Genomic DNA, 11,976 nt, shown 5'->3' with positions numbered 1-11,976 from the left:
GACACCCTTCAGCCTCTTTTAACCTAAGGGTATGCATTGCTGGGAAGAAATCTTTCTTCCAGAAACATTGTTTCTTCCAGAAACATTGTTTCTTCCAGAAACAATGTTTCTTCTAAGGGGCCCTAGCCTGTATACTAACAAATTCTCATCAGCTATTGCAATCAAGCCGCAGAAAACCCCCTAACACGATTGTTTTGTCATCTTTACCAAGCTTTGTCTTAAAGACCAGCAGAGAACTCTACTTACACATCCTAGCTGTGAGTAACCTACTTATGAAGCTGGGGTTGTGAGAACTTTGTGCATTTAAAAATTTGATTGATTGTTTTTATAATGTTCATCTCCGTTGTTGCTTCCAAATGGCAGCATAAAGTAACACTTCCTTCCTATTTATACATTCCATCCCTAAACAAAACCACTCCAGGAATCCCCTGGGGAAGGCATTAATTCCTGGACAGTCTCCTGGGTAAAACGCATAGTTAATATTAACTTATTCCTTCCTGTATATTCCTGACCAAATCATAAGCTCCGCCCCTCCATCTCCAATTCTTGATCATTGTTATCTACAAAACAGATTACACAATGGCATAAACCCTGGGGACTCCTTGCATTGGCTATGAGGGCCAATTTGTGTTGAGGGCAAGGTCAGCCTGATTTTCTGGAAAGAAGTTGGCATCTATTCTGTTTTCAGAACGTTCCCTGGCTTCCTCAAGCTAAGAGGGGGCCTGATAGGTAGTTGGCGTGGTTCCCTTTCATCTCCACAGCCAAGCTCTGCATCCCGAAAGTTGTTTCCTGATAATTTGGAACGGGGAGTTGTTTTTCTAGTGAGGAACACTCTCTCCTATTCCTCAGGCTTGCCCGGACTTCGTGATTCAAACTAACACCTTCCCTGTTCCCAGGTGAGTCACTCCAGGGCTGTACTCCAGCCACAAAGGGGCAAACAGTGAATCGTTTAAGATGGCCCCCACTTTTGTAACACTGAGCTACTCAACTTCTGTGGATTGTATCCCCCTTTGAATTTAGGATGTAGGGTGTGACAGCTTGAAGCTATTAGGGTAGGACTTAGGATCCAGAATAAAGGATCAAGAAAAAGACATTAAGGACTTGAATAAATTATTCTAGGGGTCAAAGCCAAAGACAGTAATTATTTATTGATTTATGGGTCATGGTGGATTTAAATCCCCAAGCGAGTGCAGGGATCTGAAGATCTACTGGACGCTGAGACAATGAGATAATTAGAACAGCGATAGTAACTTCCATTTGCCTATGTCGTCAGTGTTCTAGTTTCTGGTTTGGACCGTGGGGTTTTCAAAGGCTTAAAACTAATAATAACAACATTCAAAAATGCCTTTTCATGTTCTAGTGATAAGCATGTGTCATGCACGTCCCGGTGTGAAAGAGGTTGGAAGAAGGGGAGTTTGTTGTTTCCAAAATAATGACTCACATGACAAAGAGTAACTATGTTTTATTTTATGATCTGAACAGTAGCATTTCCATATTGGCCACTTCCCAGGAGCAACCGGTGAATCTCATTTAACAAATGGCTAAGGTAGGAGTGGATGAGCCGTGGGTTTCTCATTGTGAAAGGAATAATTAAGCAATGAACAACAAAATAAAAACAAAAACAAAACAAAACAGAAAAAGAGGAACCGAGGTCCCAGCAGCCCTAAATGCTGAAACTCAAGTCACGTATTCCACTTGATTGGTGACTCCTGGCCTCGTGACCGGCCAGTTTATTGCTACTGGCTTGTCTGAGAGGTGGTCTAGCACAGGTTAAGCCTGGGTTGGAATCCTTGCTCTACCCTTCATTATCAGTGGACCTTGGGCACATGGATAAGCCTTGCTGTGCCTCAGTTTCCCTATTACGGGGAAATCAACAGTACCTCCTTCATACGGTTGCTGGGGAGTTATCATAAGGAAAGTGCACAGAAAAATGCCTGGCACTTAAAATAGTTACCCCTTGGGTCAGTCCATCAGGCCCCAAACCAAAAGCATTCTTGTACTGCAGACACAGGATGAGCTAAAGCATGATAGCAAAGTGATAAGTGTTTTTCAACAAACATGGGACCTGGATTCAGCCTTTTACGGTGTGGCTGAGGAGAAGTTATATAACCACTCTGAGCTTCTATATTCCCTTGTTTGTAAAATAGGGTTAATAACTTGCCTCCCAGAGCACCTGGTAGGAGCAGGCAAGCAGCAAAAGTTGGTCCCTGCTCTTCCCCCATCAACTGTTTCAATGGGCAGGACGCCTGGACTGCAATGGAGCTGGGGAATGGCATGGAAACTCCAGAGTTTTTCCTTCATCTTCCTCCCAACCCCCAGTCCTCACCCCCCTTTGTGTTCTTAACTGTTATCTTTAACCCTTTTGCCTACCTCTAACCCTCTCACCAGCCTACTGCCCTTTCATTCTTTGAAGTATCAACTCTAGCCCTTATCACAAATCTCCAGGAAGCATCTTATAACCCTGAGAACTTAAAGACCTTAAGGCCCCAGACCCATTAGAACAAAGGAAAGCCCTCACCCTTTCTTAAATAACTCCTTTTCCCATCTTCTAAGCTCACTCCCTTAAGGGCCAAATTCTGTTAATTTGTAATTGATGAAAAGAGAATGAGGAAGAAAAAAAAAAAAAAAAAAAAGAAAAGAAACAAAACACTCACAACTTAAGATCTGGCTCAATTATATATTTGCCAGGCATTTTATTTTTTTCTAAAAACAATAGAAAAAAATCAACTTTAAAAAGGAAAATGTACTTAAATAAAAAAATTATGGTATAACTGCTATAAAGGTTTTATTAAAGTTATTTACATTTAATGGCTATATTTACAAAGGAAAATTGGATAAAGTTCAGGATTTCGTAAAAACAATTCTTAAATACAAATCTGTTAAAGGAAAAAAAAAAAAAAAGATGGTAAGCATAAAAAAAGTTCTTTTATGCCCAAAGTCCCATTTGAGGCAGTTTATATTATGGCTAAACCTTTCAGTCTTAAGATCCAGCCAAGGTTGTGAGGTTGATCATGCATATGCAAAAAGTTCATACGTAGGGAGTTCTGTCAGAAGGAATCGTTTTCCTCACTTTCCCTTAGTAACAAATGAAAATTTCATGAGGGATTCATTCCAGTTCCTCCCTCCAATAGGTCAATTTATGCGCAAGAGTTCCGTAGCTGTTCAAGTTTGAGTTTCAACTGTTCTCGCCTCTTCCGCAACTCGTCTTTTTCTGAAATGAGCTTTTGCTCCTCTGCTTGGACGGACAGGATGTATGCTGTGGCTTTTTTAAGGATAACTACCTTGGGGGCCTTTTCATTGTTTTCTAACTCCGGGATCTGGTCACGAAGGGCAAAAAAGCTGCGTTTCAGCTCGTTTCTCCTCTGGCGTTCCAAGACGTTGTGTGTCCGCCTCTTGTCATTCTCCTCGGTGTCCGAAGACCTGGGGCTGGCACATTTGCGATTGTTGCTGATCTGTTTCAGGACCCTGCCACTGTCCAACTTAGCCCTCTTGGTGGCGGGACAGTCCTTCCTAGTGGAGGGGGGCGCTGCATAATTGTGCTGATGGGTGGACACGTGGCATCTCTTAAGGACTAGCGGGCTGTGAGGAGGTTTGCTGTGGCCTCCGGCAGAGGGTGACCCCGATTCTGACCTTTTGGCAGGGGGCTGCCTCTTTTCCACAGAAACAACATCAATTTCTTCCTCATCCTCTTGTTCTTCCTCTGTACGAAGAGAAAAAGAAATCGCCCAGTTAGCAGCGGTTTCCTTAAAGCAATCAGTGACCAGATTAAATCAATACTGTGCAAATACAAGGCATTATTAGGTAAGAAAGGACCCTGAGGAATTCCCTGGCAGTCCAGGGGTTGAGACTCCATGCTTCCAATGCAGTGGGTGCAGGTTCCATCCCTGGTTTGGGAACTGAGATTCACACACTGTGTGGCATGGCCAGAAAAAAAAAAAAAAAGGACCCTGGCACAAAGTTATCCCCAGAGAACTAGCCAATCGTCTCTGCTCTTCTTCTCATGAAGAGACAGTCTCAGGGAGGAAAACGACAGCTGGGTTTATGGCACAGACAAGAAAATTACAATTTACCAGGATACAACATTGATGCAAATTCTTACCTAAGACTTAATGAGGTGCTGGACACACCCAAACAAAGCACATTCCCAAGCACCTTCTCTTTGCAAGGGGCTTTACCAAGAACCCTTCAGGTGTTGCAAATGATAGCTGCAAATCTTTGGTATGACTTTAGCAATCCCTATTTTACTGGAAGTGAAAACAAAAAAAAAAGTCTTGCAGCTTTGCCAAAAGTCCTAGGGGGTGGGGGATGGAAAAAAGGAGTACAGTTTTGGAAAGGACTTGCTTTGAAGTGTTCAAAAGAGGCTGAAAAGATCCCAGCTCCTCAGTCCATACATTTTTGAGGCACTTTCACTGGCTTACAGCACTCAGGTGGGTGGCTGCCCAGCTTCTGTCCACTGCCCCTCTTCATTTTTGTTGATCTGTAGTCCATTAAATTCCAACAGCTTCTCAGAAGTTCAGGGAGGTCATTCATTCACTCTCGAAGAGATCAATCCTCTCTTAACTTCATCACGATCCCCCCCACCCCCCCAGGGCAATTAAAATGCTTAAGAGGGGTAAGAGGGAGCGGATTGAGTTGCTAGATAAGCTAGAAGATTTAAAAACCCAAATGAAATTCCTAAGGGGAGGGAGGGGAAAGGAGGGGGCTGGCCACGAGGGCGATCTTAGGGGAAGGAATGGGAGGAACACTAAAGCCCAGTGTTTCAGGGATGAGAAGCTCCCAGACCCTTCCAGGCCTGCCATTTCTTTTCCAAATATAAGAAAAGAGAAAAGGCAAGGGCCACTGAAGTGGCCCCTTGCATTGGCAGCCAGTGAGAATGGGAAAGACAGCCAGCCACCCCCTCTGACGGGCCTGGAGGGTCCCAGCTTACCAGAGTCGCTGCTGGTGGTGGGTGGTGTCTCCTCGTGGAGCGCCAGGGGCTCGGGACTGGCCCGCGGGGAGGACGCGGCGGAGGAGAGCAGAGAGTCCGAGGACGGGGAGAAGGCGGTGGAGTCGGGGGAGGCGCAGGGCTTGGGCGAGCTGCTGTCGTTGAGCGGGTAGGGGAAGACCACGGAGGGGTCGATGCATTCGGAGGCGGCGGCGCTCAGGTCCTGCAGGTACAAGCTGGAGGTGGAGCAGCCGCCGTGCCCGCGGGCGGGGCTCGGGCTGCCGCTGTCTTTGCGCGCAGCCTGGTAAGAGGCCAGCTTCTCCGAGACGAGCTTGGCGGCGGCCGAGAAGCCGCTCCACATACAGTCCTGGATGATGATATTTTTGATGAAGGTCTCATCGTCGGGGTCGCAAATGAAGCTCTGGTTCACCATGTCTCCTCCCAGCAGCTCGGTCACCATCTCCAGCTGGTCCGCCGAGGAGAAGCTGCCGCCGCCGCCGCCGTCGTCTCCCCTGGGGGAGAAGGACGCGACCGTGACGTACGAGGGCGAGCAGAGCCCGGAGCGGCGGCTCGGGGACAGGGGCGGGGTGGGCAGCAGCTCGAATTTCTTCCAGATATCCTCGCTGGGCGCAGGCGGCTGCAGCTCGCTCTGCTGCTGCTGCTGGTAGAAGTTCTCCTCCTCGTCGCAGTAGAAATAAGGCTGCACCGAGTCGTAGTCGAGGTCATAGTTCCTGTTGGCGAAGCTGACGTTGAGGGGCATCGCGGCAGCCTGCTGGAGGGGGCACACAAAGGCGGGGGCAAGTCTTCAGTTAAGGGGGTCTTGGTTGGTGCCGAAATCCCGCGCAGCGCGCAGCGCGCGCCACAATCCAGAACCACTCCCCTTCCAGCGCTGTTCCCAAATGGGGCCGGCGGGGGGGGGGGGCAAAAAAACAAAACAAAAAGGCACCCTTTTACCCCCTCTGGGTGACCCTCAGACACACACTTGGCGAAGCAGCTCCGTAGCGCCCGCGGAGCTTCCGTCCCCCGGGAGCCCGGAGCGCCAAGTCCGGGAGTCGGCCCGGCAACCGCCGAGCAATCGAAATCGGCTTTGGCCTCCTTAACAGGCCGGGGGAGGCGGTGGTGGTGGTGGTGGTGGGGGGGGGGGGGGGCGGGGTGCGGAATACGATCTGCCAAACGCCGAGGCGCAAAGTTTTGCGCCACCTGAAGGAGGCTGCGAGAGGCGCCGCGGCGGGAGCGGCTGCGCGCGGCCCCCTCCCGCGCCGGGGCCCCTCGCGCCGCGCCCGTTCCCACTCGCGCCCTTGCCGCGCTCCTTCCCCCGCCGGCGCCACCGCCCCTCCCAGCCTCCCTTCTCCGCCTCCTGCATCCCTACCCCCAGCGCGCCCCCCTTCCTTCCTCTGCCGGCTTTTCTTCTTTTCCCTCGCGGGCTGGAGTGGCAAGCTCAGCTTCGAGCCTTAACCCCCGCCCCGCCAATACATAAAAGGGGAGTGTTAAATAATAACAGGGGCACCTCCCTGCAACACCCAATACAGCGCCGCAACTGCGCCAGAGACCCTGCTACGATTCCGCGCCCGGAGCCGGGCGTCTTCCCCTCACCCGCCGAGGGTAGCAGCTGTTCTGGAAAAGCCCCGAGCCCCGCTCCTTGCCGTCCTCCGCATCTCAGGGGCGCAGGGACACCCCCGCGGGGACACCAGAGGCGGCCTGGGAGCCAAGGCTGGGCGCAGAGATTTGTCCTCGTTTCCCCCCGAGTCAATAATTCCAGGAGAATCGGACACATCTTTGCCCCAGCCTCCCTTTCCCCCCCCCCCGCCCGCGCCTCGCCAACACCAAATCTTAACCTCTCTGTAGACCAAGATCTTTAATTTTATTATCCTTTTTAAAAGCCAAATGCCAACTTCTAATAGGAGCCGGGGGCGAATTGGAAACGCCGCGGGGATCGGCGGGCGGGACGAGCCGCAGTGTGTCTGTCTCCGGCTGTCAGAAATGCGGTAAGCCGAAATTTAAATGCCCTTTCCGAGACGGGGAAAAGTCAGAGGCTGCGGAGCTCTCTCGCTCACACACGCAATATGTAATTCTTACTCCAAGGAGCTCAGGATGTAAAGGGTTTTCTGCCACCGAGAAGCATACCCTTCTCTTCTCCCAAAAGGCCAAAAGCAATTAATGCAATAAAGGCAGAATGTCCAACCGGCCGGGGTCATCGTCCATCTACATACGCAAAAACCTCTCAAGGCTACTTTCAAAAACGCACCCTGTTTTCCCTCTGCCTTCCCCTCTCCCATCTTGACAAGTCACTGTACCCCGACCCAGTTCTGGTTCGTCTTCACTCCACCCCGACCAACCACAACTACTCTGAGAAAAGTGTCAATAGCGCAGGAATGGGAGAAAAGACACACCGATCCGGGCATTCGACTCATCGCGGCATTACTGCGGTAGCAAAAATAAATTAAAAGGCCAATAGGTCCGGGTGCTCACCGGGTTTTCCACTCTCCGAAGGAAATCCAGCGTCCAAAAAGCGGCGAGGAGCGCCTTTCAGAGGCGCGGGTCGTGGGCAGCGGCGGGGAAAAGTGACTCCCCCCAAAGGCAGAAGAGCCTCTCCGCGTCCGGAGAGTCGCGTTGTCGCTCGGGTGTTGTAAGTTCCAGCGGGCAGTGGGCAAAGTTTCGCGGATGCGGCGCGGGTGGCGGGCCGCTGGCGGGGGTCGTCGGGAAGGGTGGGGTGGGGGCGGCCGGGCTCGAGGTGCAGAAGCCCCCCTTTGACTCCGGATCTCCCTTCCCCGGGCGCCCGGAGCGCGACTCCGCTCGCTCGGCTGCCTCTGCTCTTCCACCCTCGAGGGCCCGCCCGCTCGCTCCCTCTGCCTCTCGCTGGAATTACTACAGCGAGTCAGATAAAGCCCAGAAAACCGGCTTTTATACTGCTAAGGCACGGCCCCTCCCCTCTGTTCTCTTTTTCCCGCCAAGCCTCTGAATAGCCCTGCCCTTCCAGAGGCAGTTGGGGAGCCAGGCGGCGGCCGGGGCGCGGCGGCGGCAGGGGCAGCCGCGAGATGCGCAGCCCGGGGGTCCTTGGCCGCGCAGACCCTCGCCTATAAAAGGCCTGTGGGCGGGGATTCACAGGAGAGGATCTTTTTTTCTTTCTCCCCCGCCCTCAGCTTTGGGAACCCGGGAGGGGCGCTGGTGGGGAGGGAGGGCCGGAGGGGAGGAGACTCAGCCCTTTGAGCCTGGCACTCCAGTGCGCCGAGCTCTCGCATGTAAACACAGTAATAGCGCCGCATGAATTAACTGCGCGCGCCAACCATTTTCTTTTGCTCCCGCTCAAACCTTCTTTCTCTGCTGCTGGCTCCTCTGGGGCAGCGCTCTGTTTGACAAACAGCATACTTGTCCTCTGTGCTTCAATCATCGCGGGCAGAACAGCTGAGCTCTTCGCGCTGAGCATACACCGTGTACCCACGGCCACGCCACGCACGTCCCGGGCGAACGGGCGCCTCCCTAAGGCCGGGGAAAGGGTAGCATTTGGAAAACAAGTCCTACGAAGAGAGGCGGAAAGAAGGGGGTATTGACTGGCGCGCGCTCTGAGTGTGTGGGGCATTGAGTGGCGATGGGGATAAATGATCAGAGGTATAGGGAGGAAAATGGTGCCTGGAATTATTAAAATAATTCAGCAACGCACTGCCACGTATACTTGGAGAACGCGTTATGAATAAACACCCACTGTATTTATTGGGGGGGTGTTATGCATTCTGTGTGTGTGCAGCTATCTCAGCGGGGTACCTTCCACCCAGAATGAATCCCCCAAATTGCTGCCAAAGCCGCAGACGACCCCCCCCCCCCGGCCCCGCCCGCGCAGACCTACACGGATCTCCGCGGGAGCCCGCTTTCCCCCCCACCCAGTACGCGCTAATCCCTGAGATCCTTCTGCGGGTCCCGGAGCTGGAGTAAGGCAGGAGCGCGCCTGCGGGTGCGCGCCGCGGGGGGCCCCTCCCCCGCCCGCTCTCGGCCGGTCTGCACCCCCAGCCCACCCCCGCGCCTCTCACTCGGAGTTCCCAATTCCGCAGCCGGGTTTCAGAAAAGAGACGAATCCTCTCTGCGCCCCGTGGTGTCGGTTTGCACACTCTGGGGCTCCCAGGTTTGGGGAAAATCAAAGGCGCTAGACGGAAGTATACTGACTGGGGAGGGGGGAGGCGCGAGCCGTGGGACCAGACTCCCCAGAAGAGGGAAGGAGGCGAGCTGGCGGATCCACCCTGGGGAGTCAGCAGAGTCCCTGGTGAAGAAAACCGTTAACTCTTTCCTCCTCGGACAAATCGGACGTTGACTTCCTTTCTGGGTCTGCTTTCCTCTTTATTATTGGCCAAAAAACCAAAAAACCAAAAAAAAAAAACCCAAAAACCATATCGATTCTGATCTAAGGAGAGGGGCCAAGTATTACTTCCGTGTCTTTTTTTTTTTGGAGGGGGGGTTGTCTTGAGCCAATTAAAAAAGCCAATTAAAAATTGGCCGAATTTCAGGCATTGATTTCCTAGTTCACTGACTATAAATTTTTTTCTGAATACCATAGTGAAGTGCGTATGCCTAATCCACGTACATGTATGTACATTTCATGTACACGTCGACCTAGAATTTTGCCCAACACGGCACATGACTTGTTCGCTCCCTCAGTGAATCTATATTTAATATACAATACATATTCCCTCGGGATTTGCTATTCTGCATTACACTAGGGCCTTAAAAACAGAGGCAATCTTCCCCAGCCCTGGTCCCTCACCCAAAGGCATTTTAAGTAAACTTTTCCACGCCCCTCCCCCCTCATTCCAAAAGAGAAAAAAGTTGGGGGCAGGGAGGGGCTCGCGTATAACATGCTTGTGTTCGAGATAGATTATTACCCGTTGAGTTTGCTGCTCGGCGTTCAATTGTTAAATGAGTAGTAACTTCCTCCAAATCAGGTACACGGCACAATTCAGTTTTAAGGATTGCAGATTACTCCAGCCTCCAGGCCTTTGCCGCAAACGCGGGGAGTGACCAATCCCTGGTCGGGGCTTTGCTGCAAAGCGTCTTTCCCTGCCCCCTCCCAGGGCTGCACCCGAGCCCGGGGTTTGCGAAAGTAAAGTAAGTGTGCCCTCTACTGGCAGCCTAGAACGCTGCGTCCGGATGCCACCCGAGGGCGTGCGGGTCGGGAGGGGGCAGGGGCGGCCGGGGTGCAGGGTACCCAGCGGGGCGAAGGATGGGGCGGTTCCTTAAAATGAGTTTCCAGCCACCTTTTTCAGATTCCTTCAGGCCGACTGCGGAGAGGCGGAAGAAGAGGAATCGCTGGAGAGAAAAGTGGTTCAGAAGCGGCTCTTCAACCGCATAAGTGGTGGTGAAAATCGATCCATCACTACTTATGGACAACGAGCATCACCCTATAGAGAACTGATGCTATTTATGGGAAACGTGAGATAATTAACAAGTACACACACGAAAAAAATTTCCAGCAAAATTCTAAAGCAGCAAAACACACTTTAGTCTACACATCTTAGAAAGCCATCATCTTCTAACCACCACATTTTAGAGAAAGACACTGATTTATTATTTTTTAAATGAAAAAAAATTGGTGAATAGCCAGATCTTTTCGTAATGATGGGGGCGGGGTTTGAGATTCCATTGAAAAAAAGTGTAAAGGACCATTCTAATAAAAAGTTTTCATACCAAAACAACTGAGCAATAAAGGTCGAAGAAATGTGAGGTAAATTTACATAGCATGCTTAATGGGTGTGAATATTTCAAGTGGGTTTCTTTTTTTTTAAAGATTTTTTTGATGTGGACCATTTTTAACATCTTTATTGAATTTGTTACAATATTGCTTCTTTTTTTATGTTTTGGTTTTTTGGCCAGGAGGCATGTGGGATCTTAGCTCTCCAACCAGGGATCGAACCCTCACCCCCTGCATTGGAAGGCGAAGTCTTAACCACTGGACCGCCAGGGAAGTCCCCTTCAAGTGGGTTTTTATGATGAGAAGGATGTTTGACCGTGTCTGATCACCTAGATATATCCTCAGGAAATTTGGCAACAGGGGATCCTTTCTAGAAGAGGTCTCTTAGGGTGGTTCCCCAGGAATCTGGCACTTTTGGCATTACTCTGCTGGAGGCTGAATGACTGCTCTCTATTGGGGCAGAAAAAAACCCAAAAAACCAAAAAACAACCAACCCACAAAAACACAAAACCAATCAATCATACAACAGCAAAAAAAATGTAGGTCTAGTTTGACTGCAGAGGGTAGTTTTTGAAAGTTGCTAAAGATGGCAGATATACCCTGTCTTAAGGTCTGACTACCGAACAATTGCAGCCAGGTATAGGAGATGTGAACCCCAGGCAGAGATGCTGTTGGTGGGTTCAGGACTCATCCTTCTTCTCTCCCAGGCTGGTGATATCACCTGGGGTGTTATTTTCAAGTAACAGCCTGGAGTTGTTTTGTACTTCCAAATAAGGTAGGAGCCATCCCATTTTACAGCCGAGGAAATGGAAAGTCACATCTCAGCAAGACTTGACTTAAGGGACTTCACTATCTTTCTTTTATTTATTTATTTATTTATTTATTTATTTTAAAATAAATTTATTTATTTATTTATTTATGGCTGTGTTGGGTCTTCGTTTCTGTGTGAGGGCTTTCTCTAGTTGCGGCGAGCGGGGGCCACTCTTCATCGCGGTGCGCAGGCCTCTCACTGTCACGGTCACGGCCACTCTTCATCGCGGTGCGCAGGCCTCTCACTGTCACGGCCTCTCCCGTTGCGGAGCACAGGCTCCAGAGGCGCAGGCTCAGTAGTTGCGGCTCACGGGCTTAGTTGCTCCGCGTCATGTGGGATCTTCCCAGACCAGGGCTCGAACCCATGTCCCCTGCATTGGCAGGCAGATTCTCAACCACTGCGCCACCAGGGAAGCCCTATCTTTCTTTTAGTAATTTTCAAGAACGATTTGACCTAGAAGAGACAGTTGCTAGGTTGAGAAATGGCAGGGGAGATAAAAACTAATAATATCTTTCGAGACTACCAAAGGTATGTATGTTATTGTAAAAGAAACATTATAAGTAGAAA

The 11,976-nt window shown here is 50.7% G+C and overlaps 1 protein-coding gene and 1 pseudogene across 4 annotated transcripts; both read right to left on the bottom strand.

The window, feature by feature from the left end:
* Positions 1–2,751: 2,751 nt before the first annotated feature.
* Positions 2,752–7,810, bottom strand: MYC (MYC proto-oncogene, bHLH transcription factor). 4 transcript variants are annotated; one of them, XR_009697687.1, is made up of 4 exons: positions 7,394–7,810; positions 4,928–5,696; positions 4,100–4,501; positions 3,621–3,700 (listed from the first exon to the last, which is right to left on the bottom strand). XR_009697687.1 is itself a non-coding variant. In XM_061171931.1 (3 exons), exons 2-3 carry the CDS (start codon positions 5,682–5,684, stop codon positions 3,138–3,140), a joined length of 1,320 nt encoding a protein of 439 aa, XP_061027914.1. In that variant the 5' UTR covers positions 5,685–5,696; positions 7,394–7,810; the 3' UTR covers positions 2,752–3,137. The 4 variants fall into 4 exon arrangements, 2 of the variants coding, with proteins under 2 accessions (XP_061027914.1, XP_061027915.1); XM_061171931.1 differs by lacking the exon at positions 4,100–4,501 and having other exon boundaries at positions 2,752–3,700; XM_061171932.1 differs by lacking the exon at positions 4,100–4,501 and having other exon boundaries at positions 2,752–3,700; positions 4,928–5,693.
* On the bottom strand, positions 6,479–8,288 carry LOC133077057 (uncharacterized; annotated as a pseudogene).
* Between the last annotated feature and the right edge of the window lie 3,688 nt (positions 8,289–11,976).

The sequence above is a fragment of the Eubalaena glacialis genome, chromosome 17 (genome assembly GCF_028564815.1).
Source record: "Eubalaena glacialis isolate mEubGla1 chromosome 17, mEubGla1.1.hap2.+ XY, whole genome shotgun sequence".
Lineage (NCBI taxonomy): Eukaryota > Metazoa > Chordata > Mammalia > Artiodactyla > Balaenidae > Eubalaena > Eubalaena glacialis.
Note: the sequence above shows the minus strand (reverse complement) of the source record. Positions and strands in the feature narration are given on the sequence as shown.

What these genes read in the sequence shown, in the direction of transcription:
- MYC (XM_061171931.1), bottom strand. Translation starts at nt 5,684, where the DNA reads ATGCCCCTCAACGTCAGCTTCGCCAACAGGAACTATGACCTCGACTAC. An exon ending in CACCACCAGCAGCGACTCTG is followed by an intron (nt 3,701 to 4,927) that starts GTAAGCTGGGAC and finishes CTCTTCGTACAG; the next exon opens with AGGAAGAACAAGAGGATGAG.